Source organism: Eumetopias jubatus, unplaced genomic scaffold (genome assembly GCF_037043125.1).
Source record: "Eumetopias jubatus isolate StellerSeaLion01/CBP00866 unplaced genomic scaffold, mEumJub1_p1.0 scaffold_5, whole genome shotgun sequence".
NCBI lineage: Eukaryota > Metazoa > Chordata > Mammalia > Carnivora > Otariidae > Eumetopias > Eumetopias jubatus.
The window spans coordinates 126,803,653-126,827,260 of NW_028274811.1; the positions used below are offsets into that span (position 1 = coordinate 126,803,653).

The 23,608-nt window shown below is 45.5% G+C and overlaps 1 protein-coding gene across 5 annotated transcripts in view; it reads left to right on the top strand.

Moving 5' to 3' along the window:
* Nucleotides 1-23,350, top strand: part of AGXT2 (alanine--glyoxylate aminotransferase 2) — a 32,823-nt gene extending 9,473 nt beyond the window's left edge. For 3 of the 5 annotated variants that reach the window (XM_028098072.2, XM_088023709.1, XM_088023710.1), the window contains exons 4-14: nucleotides 1,418-1,541; nucleotides 2,804-2,898; nucleotides 4,451-4,544; nucleotides 5,197-5,290; nucleotides 7,099-7,199; nucleotides 7,772-7,864; nucleotides 10,809-10,941; nucleotides 12,966-13,057; nucleotides 14,594-14,743; nucleotides 19,156-19,254; nucleotides 23,243-23,350. In XM_028098072.2, the coding sequence (XP_027953873.1) occupies nucleotides 1,418-1,541; nucleotides 2,804-2,898; nucleotides 4,451-4,544; nucleotides 5,197-5,290; nucleotides 7,099-7,199; nucleotides 7,772-7,864; nucleotides 10,809-10,941; nucleotides 12,966-13,057; nucleotides 14,594-14,743; nucleotides 19,156-19,254; nucleotides 23,243-23,350 (1,183 nt within the window). The remainder of the gene's footprint in view (nucleotides 1-1,417; nucleotides 1,542-2,803; nucleotides 2,899-4,450; nucleotides 4,545-5,196; nucleotides 5,291-7,098; nucleotides 7,200-7,771; nucleotides 7,865-10,808; nucleotides 10,942-12,965; nucleotides 13,058-14,593; nucleotides 14,744-19,155; nucleotides 19,255-23,242) is intronic. The other 2 variants (XM_028098074.2, XM_088023711.1) reach the window with 2 other exon arrangements.
* The last annotated feature ends 258 nt before the right edge of the window (nucleotides 23,351-23,608 follow it).

The following is a 23,608-nucleotide window of genomic DNA, read 5'->3' on the forward strand; positions in this document are numbered from 1 at the left end:
CAGCATTACGGAGGCCAAACCCATCATACCCTCCACTATACTGTTTCTACTGACATATTCGTTCATTTAAGGAGTACCTGTGAGCCTCCTACTCTGTGAAGGTCCTCTGCCAGGAGCTGGGAAGCCACTGGTTGCAGCTCTTCACTAATCCTGGAGTTTCCCTGATGTTACAGGAAGAATGGTGAAGTCATCTTTGACTCGTCCCTGCCTTTTACTGCCCTTAGCCAACCTGATCCTGAGGTCTAGCTTTCCCTCCACTGAAATGCCTCTCCTACCAGCCCCCCACTAATTCCCACCAACCCCAATCTCTTAGGAGCTCTCCTCCTCCCACACCTAGAAGGCCACTTTGCCCTCCGGGCCGGCCTCATCATTACCAGTCTCCCCCAACTCCATCCTACCCTTATGTGTTTCACATGTTTATTTTGTTGAACAATGCCTTTATCAATTACCTCTTCTGTTTAAGAGTTTATTGATACTCTGCAATTTTCTAAGGTGAGTCATGGAAACCTGAATGCAGGAGAGGTTAGTTGGTAAAGTGTTCCATGAAAAAATAAGTTTTAAAAGCAGTTTAAACTGTATCTCCCTCCTGGGGAGAAACAGTGGGTATTTGACTAACAGAGGCACTGGCAAGTCCTGCAGTAAAGAAATCTGTTTGATCTGGTATTTCTCAAAATGATTTAATTATTATTTATTTATTTAACCACTGAACTGATTTGTGTGTGTGTGTGTGTGTGTGTGTGTGTGTGTGTGAACAGGTATTAATAATGAACAACTGGTATGTAACTTTAGCCATTGCTGTCCTTTAGATCAAGTTGAAATATCCTGGCCTGTATTTTCAAAGCGTTCCTCGTCAGGACCTACATATCTACCCTTAGTTCTTACTATCCCTCAACACGAGCCTTCTGATCCTTCACAGAATATGGTTTCAGAGTTACAAATGTTCATCAACACGGACCACTGTTAGGAATCAGACACCAGCATCTCCTTTGAAGGAAGAAGTGTTGCTCTTATATACATATGCATGATGGATCTATACTTTTTTAGAAGAATAAATGAAAAGACACCCAGGCTTACATCTAGTCATCTCTAGTTTCCAAACTGCTCAAAGGGTATTTAATAAGACCTAATGAGAAGAGATTATATGGCCTAAAGTAGGAATTTATTTTCTAAAATCCCTACAAGATCATCATCTGGTCTCCTTTTGAACACCTCCCTTGGTGAAGACCCCATGACCTTTTAAGGCCACCCATCCCATTGCCAGACAGCTCTTCTGGTTAGAGTTCTGTCTATATGTGGATGAAATCAGCCTCTTGAAACTGTTCAAGAAATAGCCATAAGGTTGGGTTCAGCGGCCAGTGGGCGGGGGGGGAGTGTGCCCACTGGCAGCACAGGGAACTCTGCTCTCCCCTTTATCCAGGAAGGTAAATGCAGTGGCACAAAAGCAGCTTGGACGCCTGTGGCACACAAGTACCCTCTTCTTCCACCCTCCAATCCATGAGTTCGCAGAGAAGCTTTCAGCACTTCTTCCCGAGCCTCTAAAGGTAGGATGCTCTCAAAGGAACAGGAGTCTCATGATCCCAGGGAAGCAGGAATATGAACAGGGAATTTGATCCATGCACTGAACATCTGAAATAGTGAGCTAATAGCCAAATCTGAAAGGCATCAAGGAGAAGCCAGCCAGTGTTCACTCATCTCCTCCCAGCCTCAGCCTCTCCTTGGAAGTTCTCCTCGCAGCCACGTGTCTGCAAAAGTCACTTCACAGAAGGCCCAGGCCTCCTCCCTGGACACTCTCCTCTGTGTTCCTCGGGGGTTTTCATCTCTGTGCTCCAGGGCCCCTCTACCAAGTCATTTGCCTGTCTCCTTTTACAGAGTGGAACCATTTTTTAATAAAATTAATATCCCACTCAGTTCATTCAATCTAAGATGCACTGAGATAGTTCTGCTAAATGAGATGTTTTTCTGCATCTGAAATGACTGAATGTTTTTTTAACTGAACTGAGATGGTGAAATGTTGGCCAAGATTCGCATTTTCCAGATTCAGTGAGTTAATATATGTTGTACCTAGAACAGTGCCCAGCACCTGGTGTTGGCTTTTAGTATTATTTTACTGTATTCTCTAGATTCTCTATTTACTATATTATCTACAAGAGCTGAAGAAAGCTGGACCAGCTGCCACCTAAGTGTAGCCCAGGCGTGTTCATGGAGGAGCAGAAGTAGGGACGTCAGCAAAAGCATAAGCACGTGCCTCCCGGGCCCTGAGCCTGGAAGACCGAGGCCCCATCACTTCTCGCCTTTCATTTAGCCGGGAGGAGCTGCATTTTTTCTGTTTGCTTGTTTTTTCAATATTCACACACACCGAATAGACAGGCTGGGACATCCTCTGGAGCTGCAGGATCAGGGAGCCTGCCTTGTCCAAGCCTTCAGAATCCAGGCAGGTGGTTGAGGTTCAAGAGCTAAGTAACCCAGTCCTCAGATCCACTCACCCACTAACCATTCCATACCCTTCATCAAGTCTCCCCATCTTGGCATTTTGCCGAGAGCACTGAAGAGAGCCAGTGAAAGCCTGGAATGTTTCACAATTGGGATAATCCTTGGCCATTTTTCTATCTCTAGCACGTAGCTGCTGTTCAATGAAAAGCTGTAGAATTAATATAGTAATACAGTGATGGGACTGCTTGTCTGAAGCAGTGTTCCCTTAATAATCAAAGGCCGGGACACATAGTCTTTAACAATCTCGAATTAATAATTGGGTAATAAGGACATAAATTAACGTATGAGGTCATGTGTCTCTGTTTCCCTCCAGGTCATTTTCTTGGTGAACAGTGGCTCAGAAGCGAATGACCTAGCCATGCTGATGGCCAGAGCACACTCAAATAGCACAGACATTATTTCTTTAAGGTAATCACACCCTGGAATTGTCAACTTCAATAACACTGACTTACTCCAATACTAAATGCGCATCTTTAAAACATAGCCTGGAGGGGAAGGGGGCTTTCCCAGGAGTATCATTCTAATTTTAGGTGCTAGGGCAGAATCAGTCAAATGAATTTTACAACTGGATAACCCCATCTAAATTGGCCTGACCCAAGGTAGGGGTCCCTGACTGGGCTAACGAACAGCTTGGAGTACTAGTTATGCCATTGATCCTCCTATAAAATTAAAGAGATGGTCATATGTCAGGCTTGTTTTTTTTTTTTTTTTTTTTACTTTGAAGATATGGTATTGACCAGGACATATGCCGAGTGGTGAATGACTGGTCGATACACATGGATGCTCATGGCTCTACCATATGACAGTGGGCCCATTTTCATCTCCGCTTATGCTAAGGAGCCCTCTACATTCCTCCTAGGGCCAGCTACACCAGGTTTTTGACCTTTGATTCTCTTTAAGTTCAGAGGATGCATATTTAACCTGTATATTTCTGCTTCTTCAGGTGACTTTTGAAAATTGATAATTTAATAACTTAATTATCAACCCTGGGCAGCTATATTAGCATTAAAAATAATAGAAAATGAAGCATTTTGCTTGCAGTTGCCTCCTTTGGGTCATTTTCTATAGCACATTGAAACAGGCTCTTATAATAAGCTTTATGTCAAAGAGTGACTTATAGTCAAAGTAGATGGAATGAAGAGCTAGTCCCATTCTGTCACCTGTCTGGCCATAATTTCTGTCTCAATTCAAAAGAAGATTTGATTACCACAGCACATCCAATACGGCACATTCCATATAAAACACACATGTAGTAACTACAGGAGTAAGGAAATATTTGGTATCAAAGAAATATGGCAACACAAAAATGTGATTGATGTTTTACCCAAATAAATGTCCCAGAATATACATGTCCAGGTAAGTGCTGGTCTATTCAAAGCAGTCATGTGTTACTAGGGCTCAACACAGCTTTGTGCCTCTTCCTTCAAGATAGATGACCATCCTTTTGAATCATCTTGATAGTCATAAATCCTCGTGTAAGGGTGATTTTGATTTGAGGAACTGTCAAAACCCATTTGAAGCCAAGACTGGTGATTAGGATGACTTATACTAAATAGGATAGTTTTAGGTTCAAAGAGAAACAAAACCTGTGTTCCTTATATGCCAAATAAAGTGGCCTATGAGACATTTGTGCAATAGGCACATCTCAGGAACAAATATTTGGCTTCTCAAGGTGACTACATTGAAGACTAATGCTCATTGAATACCTAATTTCTGGCATGTTGCTAAAAGATGAGTCTCACTACTGTAAAGTAATCCACCTTGCCCAGATGTTCTCCAAAGCTTCCTTTCACCATTTCAAATCTATGACCCCAGGAGAAAAGACAAATAAGTAAATTTTTCTTAGCCTTAGAAGATTTCTTAGAAATCACTGGAGTTGCATGTTAATGGTGTTCTATTAACATGGTGAATCGAAGAAAAATGAACTTAACCCTACCTTCTCACTGCTTCTTCTCTACAGAGGAAGCTACCATGGGTGCAGTCCTTACACACTTGGCCTGACAAGTGTAGGGCCCTACAGGATGGAGCTCCCCAGTGGGTTGGGCTGCCAATCAGTGAGTTCTGAGATTTTTATCTTGTTTCTCTAAAGGCTGTTGGGTACGTGGTATGATTGATCAGATTGTCCAGGCATTAGGATTAGAAATGAATATAAAGCCTATCATTAATCAGGGGCTGAATTTGACTTAGTTGAACTTGGAGGAAATTTTTATTAGAAAGGCCTTCAGAGTCTGAGTAATAATTCGTGATAGAGATCTTTAAAATGTGTTTTGTTTTTAAATAAGATCAAGTAAACAACAAAAAAATGCATTGAAATTAGTTCTCAGAGCCTTGAGTGCGTAAGATTTCTATGGAACCATCCCTGTACTCACCTCCTGTTCTCACTTCCTATATACCCACCTCAGCAAAAGAATCAGAAACCTAATTATTTCTATTCTTTCAGATGCCCTTACCAAACTCTTGAGCGAGTTGTTTCCAGTCTGACACTGCAATCAGTCTCCTTTGTAAAGTGCCCACATAACTGATTTCTAGGGAAAAAAAATTATCTTTTCAAACCAAAATATTAGGGTTTCATCCTAGGTGGGAGAGGAGCACAGGAGGAATCTCGATATCAAATTAAGAAGCCCTCTTACCCTGATTAGTATCACATGCTCCTTCAAATGGGCTACCTTGTCTTCTTGGTTTGCCGAATTCTTTCGTCATTTGCAGACGATGTGCCCAGATGTTTTCCGTGGCCCTTGGGGAGGAAATCACTGCCGAGATTCTCCGGTGCAAACAACAAGGAAATGCAGCTGTGCACCAGGTTCAAAGGGGCAGGGAGGGAGGTGCGTGGTGGAAGGTCGGGAGGGGTAAGGAAACTAGAGAAAGACTGAACCATTCCTGAGTAAATGGATTGGAAAAAAAATGGAAAAGGGAAAAGCCAAAGGAAACAAAACTAGAAAGCCACCCCCCCCCACCAACTCCCACCCCCACAGAATCAACGTTTCTCCTTGCCCACCACCACCATGGTGCTATCTGGCTGTGAGGAAGAGCATCTCACGCTATCAGAGCTAAGCTAAACAGACTATCACTTGGTACTTAATTAAAGGAGCTCTGTTAGCTCTATTAGCAACAGCTCTGCTATCAATTTTAAAAGAAAACAAGGCTGGTGGAATTGTTTACCAGTTCCCAATGGGGGAAGGGGAGAGGGGGGAAAAAGAATACTTTTAGCAATCTCAAAATGCCAGTCAAAAAGCTCCCCCAGGGACTCGGAATACCAGCCAAAGTGAGAGCGTCTGTCAAAGCTTAAGGCCATTCCCAAAGGCTGCTGACATCTCTTGCAAAAGTTTTAAAGGCGTTCTCAAAAGGGAGGCTTCCACTTACCCATCATGTTTTTATTTTCATTCTTTACCTATTCTTACCATGAGATGAGGCCAACTTTGAGTATAGAAGATTCCAGTTCTCAATTCCTCTTAGGGTTCGTTCACTGGGCACATACAGGTGCTAATCTTGGTAGAAGTTCTTTTACCCCCGGATTATGTCATCACCATCCACATGGGCATAAGCAGGGGTCCATGTTGTGAGCCTGATCTACCTGTTGCTGTGGGAGATTTCATTACCTTCCTCTCTCTTTTTGTCAGGCTCTTGTCTTTCCAAGTGTTCATTCCAGACCCTGAATTTCAGATGTCACCCATGATGACATTCACCTCCTAACGCCCACTGCCCCCGCAATGCTCCAGACCTCATACCCATCACGTCATTCTTCCTCACTTTTTGCAAAATGAGTTTCCTTTTCCTTAAGAATTGTTCTTTCTTGGCCTTTCACTCCATTTAACTGTTTCCATACTAGCAGCTAAGATAAAAACTCTTCGGTTTCTACTCTGTTGCTCGCATGGTATCCAGGAGAACATCCACTCTTCACACCCTTGGTGTTGTCATGGTGATGCCACTGCCCGCCCCCCCCCCCATCTCTCTGCAGAAGCAGCCTGACCTAGAGTTACAGCAATGAGCTCAGGAAGGAAATGTGAAATGTGAAATGAAATAAGCTGATTACGGCAGGTGACCCCTCTCATCACTGAACCTGTGGGCAGCCTGCTTCTCCCTCTGCCACTCCCCCTGCTTGTGTTCCCTCTCTGTCTCTCTCTCTGTCAAATAAATAAATAAAATCTTTAAAAAAAAAAAAGTTGACTGCAAGAGTCATTTAAAAAAAACTGTACATCAGATTAAGTGACAATAGAAGATAGAGTTATTTTCAAATAGATTAAATCCACACTCCAATTACATTTGAATTAAATCTCGCAGTTGAGAGGATAGGCATCCTTGGGTGAAATAGCTCAGTATTCCAGACTCAGTGATACTTTGGGGCATTTCTTCCCCAGATGGAAATGACTGAAGTGTTTTTATGGTTATCCTACTTTCTCTGCTCAAACCGAAGTACAAGTTGTTCTGAAAGAATGTCCCCCCTTCAGAATTCTGTGTCCTCATTTCCTGTTTACTGTATCCTAAGGATTCTAGTCAATCTACTCATCCTATTTTCTTTTTCTCTGTTTCCCCCATTCTACTGAATGCCGTTCTCACATCTTCTGTTTATTTGTTTGTTTGTTTGTTTGTGGTTCTTGTTTGTTTTTGCAGACTGCTGCCAAGCAAAGGACCAGTATATTGAACAGTTCAAAGATACTCTGAACACTTCTGTGGCCAAATCAATTGCTGGATTCTTTGCAGAGCCAATTCAAGTGGGTATATTGACCTTAGACATTAATTGGGCTGACTTTTAAATTATCAGAGAGTTTTAACTCATACATTCTAGAGAATTCCAAAATATTTAAGTGACCATTGCTGTGTCCCTCTCCAAATTCAAATCATTCTCTTGGTCTCCTTGAAAAAAGAGGGCCCCCGATTTTCTACTGACCTTCAAAAACCCATCTCCTGCATTCCTGGGCTGAACAGATAGATGAAACTATTGAATTCCTAGAATTCTGAAAAAAAGGAAACCTCAGCAAACTTTAGTTGCTTAATACCCACACTGTCAGGGGGACCCTTTCTTCAGTTTTACCAAATCCCCTTAATCTAATTTGTTTCTAATCTCAGAAGAGAGTAAGCATGTGTGTCCTTTTCCCAAAAAGCGTGGCATAGAATAATGGCCCCTCTCTTCACCCATAGCTGGAACAGTTCTAAAGACCATTTTAAAAATCGTTAGTATTACTAATGCTACTGACGATAATATCTATCTTCTTCTTCTTTTTTTTTTTAATAGTTTCAAAGGACTATGCTGTTCTTAGAGACTCCTTGATTTGGTCTTTTGCAGGGGGTGAACGGAGTCGTTCAATACCCAAAGGGGTTTCTCCGGGAAGCCTTCGAGCTGGTGAGAGAGCGGGGAGGCGTGTGCATCGCGGATGAGGTGAGCAGCCGTGGAGGGGCTGTGGTGGAGGGAGCCAGGACAGAAAAGGCACAGGGAGAAACTTCTTCAAACCTTCCTCTGCGATCCAAGACAAAATCATCTCCTGTGGGAATTCCAGGATATTGGCATGAATTAATGAAGCCCTTGCTAGTTGACTGGTTGGTTAGTGGATTAGTTGGTCCATTTAGCAAGCACAAGAGAACTTAAATATCCAGATTGGAGTCTATCAAATGAGTGGCTAGTGGGCACAGATGACGCTGTCATCACCCAAGGCACTTTCTACGTTCCCATTTGGGGATTGTGTCAGGTGCAGCTCAAAAACCACATAGGAAATTTAATCTCATAACCAAGTTTTCATCCTAATTTTGCCAAAATGGTGTTATCAAGCCTGGCAGCATTCATCTTACCTTAAAAACAAAACTTGTTTGGAATAGACATTAAAAGAAAAAAAAATGCATGGGACGCCTGGGTGGCTCAGTGGGTTAAGCGTCTGACTCTTGATCTCGACTCAGGTCACCATCTGAGCATCGTGAGATCAAGCCCCAGCTCAGGCTCTAAGCGTGACTTTTTTTTGAAGGACACTTGATCTTACTGATTGACTAAGGTCACCATCTGAGCATGGTGAGATCAAGCCCCAGCTCAGGTTCTGCACTGGGCATAGAGCTTGCTTAAGATTCTTTTTCACTCTCCCTCTGTCCCTACTCCCCTAAAAAAAAAAAAAAAAAAAAAAAAAGGAAAAAAATGCAGTCTCTCAGAGAGAAGAGGGCCACCACTACAAATATTTAAAAACTAGTTCCAAAAAAACTCTAAAATAGCTTGAGTTAAGGCAGCATTTGTGGATCGTACCTCCAAGGCACACTCTGAAGGGAATAAAATTCATTGGCTCTGTGAGCTTTAGCCTGGATCTTTTTTAAAGGCATCAATTTAATCATAATCCCACCTCGTATTAGAGTATATCAAAGACAGCAGTCTTTTGTCTACCGAGAATAGCAATAGAGGTCAAAGGACCAGAGGGTGGTCGCCAGGACCGCAGAGTGCTCCCGGCTCACTCCTGGGTGACCGGTCAGGATTCTACTAACAAGTGGTTACACGCACCAAGAACAGGTGGGGAGCTTGTGAATGTGTTTCACACTTGTTTCAGTCCTGCTGTTTTGGCCTGAACATTTTTCCTCAACTAAACATTCCCTACAGCGGTCTTAGGGCTCTCCCCTCTGCAAAACTTTTTTCGCAATTTCCTTATGTGCAGCCAGGTGTCTGGTACCCCCAGGTGACCTGGATGGCCCCCAGAGCGCTGCACACGTAAGCAAGGGCCAGCCCAGGCCCCCTTCCCCGACCTGCCGCTGGGAGTTTAGGGAAGGCAAACCAATCAAAGTCCTGAAGGAAGTTAATGGCTATTAGAAGAAGAAAGAAAAGTATATTCTGTTAGCTTACAATTTGCTACGTCAGTGAGAGAATCAACTTTAACCTTTGGAATCAGCACACAGTGAAGCTGCCACAGTCGGACTAATGAGAGAAAGAAGATTAAATGTTAAAAATATATGACTTCCAGAATTTTCTAAGATAGGTGGTATTATCACTGTTTTTATAAAGATTTATTTATTTATTTTAGAGAGAGAGTGAGCGAGTGCATGAGCATGGGGGAGGGGCAGAGGGAGAGAGAATCTCCCGCAGACTCCCTGCTGAGCATGGTGCCTACATGGGGCTCAGTCCTAGGACCCCAAGATCATGACCCCAGCCGAAACCAAGAGTCAGCCGGCCAACCGACTGAGCCGCCCAGGTGCCCCGGTTTTATCACTTTCAAGGACATAATTAGAAACTACCTAACACAGGGGGACCTTAAGAAGGATTGTCCTAATGACTTAAGGGAAGATAAGAATTGCTAGAACTATCTATAAGGTATATATAATAACAATTCTATAAGGTATGCCCCACTGTTACTATTTCAAGGAGATTTTACCAGAAAGGCTCTGGCAGCAATTTGTGTAGAAATGTCTGTGTGGCTTTATTCAGTTAGGCACTTCGGCTGCTTCTGTATTCATTCTACTTGCTAAATTCTGACTTTTATCAGGCACTTTGCCAGGTGTTGTGGAGAAAGAGAGGAGTAAGATACAGTCCCTGTCATCGGACACATGCAGTGGTGACAGTAGTCCAAGACGAGAGGTTCTGATGGCAGCATGCCTAGGGTCCTCAAGGGGGAGCCTTACTAGGACTCAGGAAGCTCTTAGACCAAATGATGATGAAGCTATGTTTTGAAGGACAAGAGGAGTTAGTGAGATAAAGAAGCAGGGAGAGTGTCTTCTAGAAAGAGGGCAAAAAGCATGCACAAATAAACTAAAGTTGACTTAGTTCAATCCTGATTTAACTGGCTTAACTGGATCATCTCAGGACATAATTCTCAGGAAGGAAAGGAGATCACAGGGAAGAGAGTGACTAGCCTATGTGGGCCAGGTGGCAGCCATACCAGCCCCAATCCACTCCCTGTGACTCCTTCGTCCAGCCAGACAGAAGCAGCTTCTCCCTTGCTCCCTTACTCACTGGAGATCCTTATTAAGGATTGCTAACCAGAATGTTCCTTTTATGTGCATTACTTATGACCCTCACAGCAGCCCTGTGACATATTGCTATTGCTATTTCCACTTAACAGAGTTAACATAGGTTCAGAGGACTTCATGAATATATCCAAAATCCCACAAAGCTAGTAAATGGTTTCTGGTAACTAAAAGCTCAGCCACAAAAACAAAAGAAAAAAAAAAAGAAGAAGAAGAAGAAATAAAAGCTCAGCCACAGATTAAGTGCTGTGTCCATGATTGTACAAAGATGGCAATACTGATGACGAGCCCTGATGGTATGGAAGAGGAAGGGTCGAGGAAAGGGAGGCGATCACAGTCAGAAAAGCCATCATTTCTTGAAAGGTTTCCAATGATTTGGGATTTGTTTCCATCAGGTGCAGACAGGATTTGGAAGGCTGGGCTCTCATTTCTGGGGCTTCCAAACCCATGGCATCCTGCCAGACATTGTCACCATGGCTAAAGGGATTGGGAATGGCTTTCCCATGGCAGCAGTGGTGACAACTCCAGGTAGGGCCAACAGGCAAGTTGCATTTGCTTCTGGGCCTCTTGCATCAGTGATGGTAGAAAACAGATATTTTGGAACTTGTGTGGGTTGAAGACAGTGATGGGAACTATATGTGCATTTCTTAAGCAATGATAAAGAGAAACGGTCTGCCAGATTGTGGAAGAGATGGGAGACAGCCAGCCCTTTTTGCTCTTGCTGCAGGGAAGAGTACTTCTCCTACACCCATAATGCAATGCAGGGTTCTCACCCTCCAACAAGGTATAGGAAATTGTGCCACAAAAACAAAACCCACAAAAGAGATCTTTTTTAACCAACCTGAAGCTAACCGTGAAATTTCCAAGGGAATCACATTCTGAAGGAGACTCTTACTTGGTTTTGCTATTCCAATATGCAGGGTCCAGAGTGGACAGTTTTCTCTGCTTCTGTCTCGTCAACAAAACAGCCCAAGACAATATATCTCACTTAGCCAGAATATTCTATCAAATGAACATAAGCAGAAACCCTATTTCCAGTTTTAGTGAGGTTTTACAGAAAATGATTTTTATGGACAATTTATCATTAAAAATCTCTAAATTGTTTTGTTCTTCCCACCAGTAGTGAGCATACTTTAGAGATACGAAAGGATAATTAAGTGCTCTGATATTTAGTGTTTTTATTGAATGAATAAAGATATGTTACTGAGTCCAAGCTCCTTCTGCTCTCCACATGACAGGCCAATAATTTGAGAGCCAAGATATTGGGGTCAGAAAAGCCAGCAAACTGAGGAGATGGCAGACGATCACCCTGAAGAAGCATCTCCCCTGGGCAGGAAGTCCAAACTCCTTGCTTGTTAGCAAAAGGGGGAAGCATGACGGGGTTGGAGACAAAGGGGACCAATGTTTGTAGACATCTGAGAAAGGTCTTGTAACTTCTTTGTCCTTGGTCAGTTGATCTTTGCCTACAGGAATCTGGTCCTGTCGTTCCTGTAAATCTTAACCATAGCACCAGCATTTCTATCTGTACTTCCTTATCTCCTCAAGTGATACAGGTTTCAGGTAAAAAAAAAAAAAAAAAAAAAAAAAAAAAAAAATTTGTAAATCTCAGCTGTAAGCAAAATTCCTTCAGTGATTAACATGTCTGCATACATGCAGAAGTTTCTAAGCTATAGGTCACAACAAGGGAAAATGAAGCAATATGGAATCAGACATGCTAAGTTTCTGTTACAGGTACTAAAATGTGGATGTAAAAAGTGAACTATATGAACCAAATATATGCTCACCCTGAAACAATCCAGAAATTATATTACTAAATCCTTGATGTGATCTTTTTTAAAAAAAGTATTTCCTTCTTAGTCCCAGTACAGAAAAAAAGGTAAACTAATGGAGGTCCCATGTAAAAATCCCATAAATCCAATGTTAAGGTACTTTTCAATTCACACAACACATTAAAGAGTTTGTTATCACACTTCTCATTGAGTGAATAAGCAATTTTTCCTTAGCCACTGGATGAGTGGATCAGTCAGCTAGGGCTACCATATCAAGACACCACGTGCTGGGCGGCTTAAACGGCAGATATTTATTTTCTCATGGTTCTGGAAGCTGGAAGTCCGAGATCAAGGTGCCAGCAAAGTTGGTTTCTGGTGAGATCTCTCTTGCAGATGGCCAACTTCTTGCTGCATCCGTACATGTCCTTTTCCTCAGAGAGAGAGCTCTAGTGTTTCTTTTTCTTCTTAGAAAGACAGCAGTCTTATAAGGGCCCTACCCTTGTGACTTCATTTAACCTTAATTACTTCCCTAAAGGCCCCATCTCCAAATACATTCACATTGGGAGTAGGGCTTCAACATCTAAAGAGGGGTCCAGCAGGGCAGGGAGACACTTAATTCCATCCATAACATCCATTCTCTGGTGAATGAAGAATGAACTGGATACGATGCCATGAAATATATTATGAATACAACACAAAAGTCAATATAATTCAAATGGTGCGATGGGAGATTATAGATAGGAATGTCTCACTCTCTATCCACCTTTTATTTTCTCCTCCTAGAGATTGCCAAGTCTCTGGCTAAACGCGTTTTTCACTTCAACACCTTCGGAGGGAACCCCATGGCCTGTGCCATTGGGTCAGCGGTGCTCGAGGTATGTTCCAGCAGCGATGTTAACATCCCTCATTTCACAGAATGGCTACTTCGAAACCACACGCACATTATCCAACCTCTATCACATCACATTATTAAAGTGAAGAGGTAATTACCAGGGCACGAATTTAAGTTAGATTTCCCGTTATTATTCTGCCCCTTCACCCCTTTTTAAAGATCTAGTTTGGGTGTTTGAAGCATTAGACACAAAAGAATTTATAATAAACCTCTTATGTGTGGGAAATAGAAGGAAAGGTCGCTAGCTGGGAGCACTGAAATTTCTTTTTTATTTGAGTGGTATGTGATGGAGAGTCACCAACTGCTACCCTTGAATTCAGGTTAATTTTGGCCTGTCCTTTAACATTCTTCCTTCCTTTTGTTGTCCAGTCATAAAGAGAAACTGAGTTCAGTGAGACCAATGAGGTAATTCAGCTGTTGTTCAGCCCCAGTCCCTGAATTTCCCTGGTGTGTCCTCTGTTCAATGCCGTTGCTAATGTGCATAAGAGCATTTGCTTAAGTAAGTGCAGGGTATTACTGGAAGAATGCCCCCGAGACGACTCACCGTGGTTGTTTGTGGGGCGGGAAACTTGGCAGCTTGGGGGACAGGGGTCAACGAGGATCGTTCTACTGCATACACGTTTATACATGCTGATTTTTGAACGAGGCACATGATTCACCTATTCAAAAAATTTTGAGCATTTTTAAATAAAAATAAGTGAGTAAAAGCTTCCCTTGCTGATTAAAAAGTATCTTCAAATATGATAAAAATCACAAAATGAAAAGCGAGGGGAGGAATGTGTCATTTACTTCATTTTATAGACATTGGCAGCTTTTTTTTAAGCGTTGTGTCACCTCTACCAGGTAGAGAGGATTTAGGTGAACAAACAGGTCTTAAATCATGAAGCCATGCAATTATTATCAGCTAAATCTAAATGTAGTAGATTTGTATGTAGTAGACAAAAATCACAGGTCTCTGCCATGAGCGGAAGTAGGTGAGAATTTTTTTGTATCTTCAGGGCCCTGGTTCTGGGCCCACCCAGGGCTTCACTCAGCTCGCGAGGCCACGGCCCCATGGTGGAACACCTGGGCAGTGACAGTCTGTGTCTGGCTGCTCCACATAGGTCAGTAAGTTCCCAGTAGGGTGAGAATCAGTGACAGGTCTTCCCCCAGATCATTTGTCTTCTTCACCCCTGTATCCTCCTCTCCGCCAAGCCTGGCAATAATGAACCTCAAGACCATGGCGTCTGTGTCACAGACTGCACTGAGACATGTCTTTTATTCTTTCCTAAATTTTTGATCACCCCTGAAGATGAGGACGGTTTGGGGAAAGTATCCCCTATACCAAGCCTCTTTTTTCCCCTTACAGCAAAGCTTTTTGTAGTACAGGGCATGGTCACATTACACTTTGGGTTCCATGTGTCTGGTCAAGTTTCTGTAAAGAAGGTCATACACATTTACCTCTCTGTGTTTCTCAGTCAATATTAGAACTTTTTTTTTTTTTTTTAATGCAAGACCATTTGGGACTTTCTCTAAACAGGTGATTAAAGAAGAAAAGCTACAGGAAAACTGTCAAGAAGTTGGCACCTACATGCTGCAGAAGTTTGCTGAGCTGCGGGATGAGTTTGAGATTGTCGGAGATGTCCGAGGCAAAGGCCTCATGATAGGAATAGAAATGGTGAAGGATAAGGTAGGTTCTGATCTGCTGCGCTCTCTGTGACTTCTTGGGATCGGGAAGAATTAAAGGAGGAAGCATGAGCTACAAGGTCACTTCATTCATTCTCAGGGAGAGAACACACCAAGCTCAGCCAAGATAAGCAGGGAGTGCCAAACACTAGCAGGTCATCAAGAGTTCTGGAGAAGTGAGGGAGGGCATTTGGAACAGGGAGCTGATGTTTTTCCTGCCACTCAAGGCGAAGAACATTGCTGATGACTGAATATTTAGAATTAGACATATGGGGAGAGGAGGAAGTTATCTGGAGAGCGGCAGGCAGCCCAGAGCGCTCATGGAAGTAAGGGAGACGACCAGGAGAGCGTTGTGATGATGGTTTGGGGTGAGGACATTAAGGATCTATAGGATTTTGAGTTTGTTTGTGAATATTTTTCCATCTCCCAAGTAACCAGGCAGGGTGTGGCTTTCCGATAACATTTCCCACTGTGGCCTCAAACTCAATATGACAACAATTGAACTTGGCATTTTCCCCCAAACCAGTTATTCCTCCTAGTTCACTGTTTCTGTTTCTCACCCTCCACTGTTCTCCCAATGACCCAGCCTCCAGACCAGAAAACAGCCTGTAACTCCTTCCCTCCCTTGTCTCTAGTGCCAAGTCCAGTTGATCCTTTCTCTGCCACATCTCTCCAACCCTCCCCTGTGTCTCCACGGCTGCCCGTGCAGCCCATGTCCCTCTCCTCCATAAAAGCAAAGCCTAGACCCGCTGAGAGGAGCAACAGGGGGAGAATCTTGGCCGCAGGGTGAAAAGTCAGACTAACCCCTTCACCCGAACTCTTGTTCAACTTTCTCTTCAGTGGTTTCTTGCTATTTGGTCTTAACACAGCGTCCTAGCTTAGGAGGGTGGATGCTCAATTAGTTTAGGACTCAGACCAGACCATGGATATAAGACTCTTCTGTTAATGCCACACAGCAGAGTCAATACAAAGCTGGAATGTTTAAACAAGATTTTAAAGCTAAGGGAAGACAAGAGCAAAATAAGAGTAACATGAGACTGGGCCCCTCTGGCTCACAAGCCACAAATACTTACCCTCAGCGTTCCCCCAAAGGTATCTACACTTCAAGGTCCAGACTCCACAGAGGAAAACCCAGTGAGAGAGGTGTGGCTCTTCTCTTTCCCGCTGTTCCAAACCCAGCTGCTGCCTGCTTACGGACACATGAACAAATTGTTCATCAGGACTTCACCCGTCACCCGTAGACATCAGCATCCTCCCACATGGCCACTGATACAGTACAAGCTAAATTGTGGGACATCCATCCCACAATTGACATAGTTATATGTTTGATAAGAAAGGTGTGCAAACCGTGTGATGGAAAAAAATAAAACAGGCTATCAAGTAGTATCTGTTGAACGAGTTCTGCCGTTTGGTCGTGTTAAACATGGGCTCTGAAGGCAGACCACCCAGCTTTACATCCCAGCTCACCGATTCCTTAGTTCCAGTCAAAGTCCACTCAAGGCCATTCACTTCCCTACATCCAATGCCACTCAAACTTTTCCCCAACCATGGACCACAGTACTCTCCTGTCTGCATCTACCCGTGGAAATCCTAGCCCTTTTCCAGATCCAACTCACACCTCCTCCCTAAAGCTTGTTTGCTTCTCCCCTACACAGGGGCTCCAGGCCTTAGAGAATCCCTCTAGCACCCACTCCCTAAAAAGCTCCTTTGAACAGATCTTTCAAAACCATGTATTTGTTGATTCGGTTTTCATGTAGAAGTATCTTACTTTCCTAAATAAGTTATACAGTTTTGAGGCCAGGAATCATGCAGATGGTGAGCACTTTAAAAGTGTGTGTTGACTGAGTTCAGGTCCCTGCAACAATTCAGACCATGTTCACATAATTACAACAGCTCAGAACTTGGCTATAACACTGTCCACCATAACCCAGAATTGAAACTCTCTTTTGCTGTTGGTGAGGACATATATTGGTACAGTCCTTTAGACAGCAATTTGCCTGTATCATCAACATCTTAAATGTATACATTTTGACCTAGCAATTCAACTTCTAGAAATATGCCTGAAGCAAATACTCATAGAAGTTTGAAAGATATAGATGAGCAGAGATATTTGTGGCATTGTTTATAATCATAAAAAAATTGGAAACAACATAAATGTCCAACAAAGATGATTAAACAAATTACCAACAAACTCTGAAATATCAGGTAACCTTTAAGAAGATGAGGTCCCAATACAATGACATGGAAAGATGTCCAAAATATATTGTAAATTGTTAAAAGCACTGGAATTGGAAATTCCAATGTAAATTGTGAAAAGCATAAAAATTGGAAAGCCTCATAAAGCATGACTCATTTTTCTGAATATGCATATAGATGTATTTGCACACATAGAAAAAGTGTCTGGTTCACAGGAAATTATCAACAGGAGGTGAACCTAGGAGTAAGATTGGGGGAGAGGAAACTTTCCATTTTACTTTATGCACCTCCATTTCAGTTTAAGGCTTTTTTCTCAATAATCATGGATTACTTTTATTTAAATGCAGATTTACGGGGGGGGGGCGCAAAAAAAAGGTAAACATGAAGAGACATGAACACCCACCAAGAGGTCGGTTAGGAACATGCTCACTCGATTATCAAGCAGCTGGGACACGGGCTTGAGCACAGGGCCTGGGCAGCGGTCCCCGGGGGCTGTGTCTCAGAGTTTTCAGCCCTGCTTTTCTCTGTGAAATGCATACAAGATGTTCAATTAGTCACAGCAGTTGAGGCCAGGGGATGATAAAATGGGCAAAGGAACAGGAATGGTGCTGGCCCAGTCCAGAGTGAGGCCAAACTCCACCTGTCCAGACCCTAACTGTCCAGCAAGGCCCCACCAACTCAACTTGCCCCGGGAAGACCTTTCCAGAGGGCGCTGAGTGCCCCCTGACGTCTCACTATTCCCACCCCGTATTTGACCACTTTACAGCTCTCACAGGTTACCTCAAGTATTTTGTCATATTTTAGTCTTCTCCGTCTACTAGATGAGAACGTCAGGGGCAAGCAGGAATGCATGATGACATTTTAGGATCAGTGACAAGATCCTGGCCTGGTCCCCCATACCAAGTCCTCATTATCTAACAGTCTAAAAGTCTGAATATCATTTTCTTTATCTTGAAGCTTTAAGACAGACAAAAATGCGAACGTCTCCGGGAGGTCCAGTCTTACTCTGTGCTGGGACCCTGAGACTTAAGCAGGAATGAAGGGTTGGGTGGAGGGGGCGGGGGATGGATACTGAAGCCTAGAGGGAGGGTGGGTAGGAAGCCCTGAGAAGAACAAAGCTAGGACCCCTGGAGGGAGTCCCCCTGTGCCTCACAAGGATGGCAGGGGCCGGCCCAGGGGCCAGGGTCATGCCTTATGCATGTGAAACCAGAGAGCCAGACCCATGCCGATGCTCACCACAGCCGAGCCACAGAAGAGAGGTGGCGCTCAAGACAGGATCACAGCAATAACTCCCACACGGGTACCTGCCAGGCATCTTACCAATCCAGATGCCCCAGCCTGCCCCAGGTCTTCTCATTGCATAGGCCAAGCCTGAGTCCCAAATGTCTGTAGTCTGGAAATGCCTCCAGGTCATGCAGACACACCGTCAGACTCGAAATGACTTAAGTCAGAGGGAGGCGTCTGTACTCAGTCTCGGGAGACAGGAGACACACAGAAAGGGCGCCGGCCCCCAGCCCAGTGCCACCACAGGGGTAGGGGCATGTCTGGACCCCCCAGGGAGAGACCAAACTCAGATGCCTGATAACCCGAAACAGCCTCAGCCTCCCCCCCCCCACCCACCCCCACCCCGGCCAAGTGCTTACCTTTCCTAACCCTGGAGTATTAAGTCTTGGGGGAGAAAGAGCAAATTCCCCAAGCGAGGGAGATGAGGACAGTAGGCCCCACCCCAGCTGCCCGGGCCCTGCTGTGGCCCAGGGAAAGCCTGGATCATTCGTGCCTTTGTGGAACTTTGGAGCCATTTCCTGGACTTTGAAATGAGTCCTTTACATGAGCAAAACAAAGTAAATAGTTGAGAATTACCACATCAATAAAGCCGACTCCAAATTTGGCTCGGAAAGAACCAAATTGCCAGCACAGCCATTAGCAGAGCCAAGATTCACTGGCTATCTGCATTCAACTTCATTTTTTTCTTCAGGAATTTGGGATGAATTGGGATAAAAACAAATACTTTTAATAACACCACCCCCCCAAAAAATTCCATCCACCAACTAACAGATTTATTTTTCTAATAGCTGTATTCAATTACAGTGAGGAGAGAGAGATTGAGAGGGAGAGAAGGGCATTGATGGCTCGAGTTGCTTTTTTTTTTCCTCTCTTGGAAATAACGTCCCTAACAATTCGAACCCAAATAGAAAATATATTTTTTAAATGTATTTGCAGGTGAGCAGCCAGCCTCTTCCCCAGGAAGAAGTCAATGAAATCCATGAGGACTGCAAGAGCATGGGGCTTCTAATTGGCAGAGGCGGTATTTTTGCTCAGGTAAGAGAAAGGCCGGTCTTTCCCTATCCCTTTAGGTAGGCGTCTCCCTGATGTCCCAGAGCCGGTCTCTTTTTTTTCCTGACCCAGCCCCACTTCCTCTAGGCGTAACGCTCAGGTCTTTTCATGAAAAAGGTGACGTGAGGCCTGAAGGCCACCAGGGGGCGCTGCGTGCAAATGGTTTCGTTACCGCCGCTCTAGGAGGACCGTCTAACAAGGCATAATAAGAGATGTGCACACCTACCAGAGGATTTACGGTAGAGGTCACAGTAGAGTCGTCACAATCAGGCAAGGACTAATTTCTCTCATGTATGAATTAGTTCTAACCCCGTGAAAGCAGTTCTAGTCGGGAGAAACCTAACAGTGCTGGCAGGCCCAGGGGACCCTGCAGGAGGGGCGGGAGACCGCCCTGGCTGGGTCCCTAATGAGAAGTCAGCATCAGCCACTCCCAGGGCCCTCCACCTGTGCAGAGTCCGGGTCCGCCGGCTCCTTTCTGGAAAGGCCAGGAATAGTCCGAGGCAGGCGCGGCCCTGCGCTCTGGGCCCATGCGGCAGCTGCTAGGAGAGCCCTCTCCCCAGATCTCTCACACCAGCAGGACCCTCGCCCTAAGCGGCTCCAGGGCAGGCATGGAAGACTTAGTGTAGCTCCTGCTCCTCCCCGGATTTGTCCTTGCCCTTTGTCATCTTTCTTTCCCCTTTGAAATAGTCGTCGTTCTTCCCGGTTTCCTGGCTCCATTCCTGCCCTGCGTTCCAGTTGAGGGAACACTCTGGCCTCCTACTTCTCAGAGAACACAGAAGCTCTTAAATAAGATCGCTGGGTAAACTCATCTGCCCCACATCCGTTTCTTTCTTACTTTCCTGAAGATTCGCTTCGGGAAGTGTCTCTCCTATTCAGATGTAGATCCTGGACCTGTGCCCTTGACTCTTGACACTCTCCAGCTTTGTTCAAGGGGACATCACCGTGTTCTCTTCTATCTGTAACTTTGCCTCAACTTCCCCTCACCCTGTTAAGAAATAGGCTCACAGCTCTCCCAGCCCAAATCAAACCACCTTAAACAAAACCAGAATGAGCACTTTTGCTGGCACATTCTCTCTGAGTTTTTTCTAGTCCCGGTCACAGGTATTTTTCTGTACAAATTAATGATTAAAAATCCTGTAACTTATCAAAACATGAAACAGTTGTTTACTTGCTTAGTTATTTCTTAGGTATCTGGAAAACATGTAGGTACTAAGCAGCTGTTGCTATGCCAGAACTAACGTTACAATGATAACTAAGATCCAGTCCCTCCCTTCCCAGAGCTGGCAGGAAAGACAGTCGTAATAGCAAATGAGGGGCGCCTGGTGGCTCAGTCGTTAAGCGTCTGCCTTCAGCTCAGGTCATGATCCCAGGGTCCTGGGACCGAGTCCCATGTCGGGGCTCCCTGCTCCGCAGGAAGCCTGCTTCTCCCTCTCCCACTCCCCCTGCTTGTGTTCCCTCTCTCCCTGTGTCTCTCTGTCAAAGACATAAATAAAATCTTAAAAAAAAAAAAACAGCAAATTAGAATACAATGTAGCAAGCTCGTCTACAGCTATAAAAAGGGGTATCACAGGAAGAAAGAGAAGGGACTCCTAGCCCAGACTTCCTAGCCGGACTGAGCCTTACACAATGAGGTAAACACTCAAAGCTTGCGTAGAAACATGGCAGACTGCAAAGAGCTACAAGCTCACCTGTGTGGCTGAAGCATAAGGCTTGGGGCAGTGAGTGGTAATAATACAAACCCTTAATGCTTGTCAGGCATTTTGCATTGACTCATTTGATGCTCTCAACAAGCCTATGAAATAGATACTATTATTGCTCTAATTTTACAGATGAAGAAAAAGAGGCACAGAGAGGTTAAGTAAATTCCCCAAGTCACACAGCTAGTCAGTGGCAGAACCAGGACCCAAGCTCAGGCAGTCTGATTTCTGAGTCTGTCCTCTGGGGAGAGTAAACCTGAGGGGCCAAGACTGGGGGCAGTGAACGGGAGGGGGGTGGCCGATGGTGCTGTTTGAACTCTCTCCGCAGTAGCGGGATTAAGGGCACATTCAGAGAACGATTCCAGAAGGGTGAAGTGCACAGACTGGGATACGAAGCATGAGGGAGAGTCGGGGATCAAGCCTCATGTCTAACTCGGTTGAGAGATGGCAAGGATGAGCGCCGCTGTGAACATGCGCCCTCTGAGGGGTTTATGGACATCTGTTTCTGCAGACAAGTCGGTAGCTCAGAGGAGAGAACTGGGGCCAAGTCACGATTTTTGGAGTCGTCAGCCTCCCAGCGGTGAGAGGAGGACGTCTCCGGGGAAGGGAGTCTCCACGGGGAACGCAGCCCGCGGGAGCAGGCCACACACCTGCGCCGCAGCCGCCTTTACCGGTGGGAAGCAAGGCGCCCAGACGGAGGACAGACAAGGGCCCAGGGTGCGAGGAGAGTTAGCAAGCCCCGGGGGCACGAGGGGGGCGAAGTTCAAGGGGAGGGAGGGACCCAGGCGCCCCAGGCGGCGTCCCAGCCCGGACGGTGAGGGCTGAAAAATGCCCCCCACCGGGCTCCCCACCGAGCAGCTCCCTGGCTGAGGCCAGAGAGGCGCCGGAGGGCTGCTGGAGGCCGAGGCCTCCCGGGCTGCGGTGGGTCAGGGTATGGAGAGACCAGACGTGGGCAGAGTGAACAGTAAAGGCCAAGCACCAACCCCTCTTTTGAGTCAGTTTGGGTAAAAGGAGACAATCGCGTTTGTATAGTGGCTGGAAGGGGGGCGTGGGGGGCGTGGGGCCGACAGCTTCTTATTTGGCGTGGTTTGGATTTAGATTGGCAGAGGTTTAAGTCAGCTTGTTCACGGGGGGGGGGGGGGCGGGAGGGGAGGTCCGAGAAGCTGGGGACGCCCGAGAGGAGGGGATGCTTCCCGGAGGCAACGGGAGGCGCGGCTCCAGGGCCCAGGGCTCGGACTTCCATAGGATAGACGCCTGGTCCTCCTCAGCTTCAGGCGGGGATGTAAGACTGGAGGTGGGAGCACACGAGTTTCTAGAAAGATCTTGCCTGGCAGCTTCCGAGCCGCCCGGGGCAAGGTCGTCTGTGGCACAGAGGGAGAGGCGTGGGAGCTGGGGGAGCAAACTGAGAGGGAGGGTAAAGGTTTCCAACCGGGAAGGAGGAGGACAAGAGAAACTTAGGACCAGCTGAAGTTGGAGCGGCTGAAACAGCAGTGGTGTCCGTCTGTCCGTCCGCCCGGCGGCGGGACGTTCTCGGACCCTTCCCGCCGGCCACGGTGGGGTGGGCGGGGCGCTTCAGCCCCGGCGCGGACCCGGCAGGCGCCTGCTGCGTGCATGCGGCGGCGGCGGGTGCGGGGCGCGCGAAATGAGGGCCCGCTGGGAAAGTCGTGCGCACTGGCAACCGGACGCGGCTGGCCGGGCGGGAGTGGGAGGAAGACGCGGAGCGGGGCCGCAGTCCGGAAGCCCATGGGGGATTGAGGAGACTGAAGTTTTACTGAAAAGGGCAGATGTAGTGGGAATCCGAAATTGGATTGTTCCTGGTGAAGAAGAGGCTCTTGGCGCTGGCCTTCGTGCGGGGGAGGGGGGGCGGGGGTGGATGCAGAGGAGCAGAGATGAACGTTCTGGGAGTCTTGGCAATCAGGAAGCCAGTTTGTAGGGTTGTAAACCCGGACATGGAGGCCACCCTCGGTAACCGCAGAAATGAGGTGTAGATAGGTGCCCGAGACCTCAGTGAAGGTGGTGGAAGGACCAGGAGGTGAGCAGATGGCAAAAAAAAAAAAAAAAAGGAAGAGACGCAGAACCAGGTGGTACCAGAATTGTTAGGAGACTAGAAGGTGAATGGCCTGGGTACAGCACTGGGGAGGGAGGAGACCAACCCAGGAGGGAAATAGAAGACATGTCATAAAAATAAGGTTTATGAGCCTTAGCTTAGTGCATTTTCTCAAAGTTATATTTGATTCTATGATGATCCGTTGCTCTATTTTCCTTTGTCTCCTCAGACATTCCGCATCGCGCCCTCAATGTGCATCACTAAACCAGATGTTCATTTTGCAGTGGAAGTATTTCGGTCTGCCTTAATCCAACATATGGAGAGAAGAGCTAAGTAAATTTTTAAAAAATAAAAAAACAACAAGCTTCAAGAACTTCCCACTTATGTTCAAGGGTTAACTTGAGGAATTCAATTAGATAATTGGTAAAAGTTGTATAGGACATGGTTGACTGCCTATCAGCCAAATGTGTTACCAAAGCCCCCATTATCTTAAGAACTCCATCCTTCAGGAAAGGATCTTTACCTAGCTCAGAGAATAAATCCTAATTATTCTAGGTTAGTTACGGTCATTTAGTTCCGCCTGTCAGTGATTGGT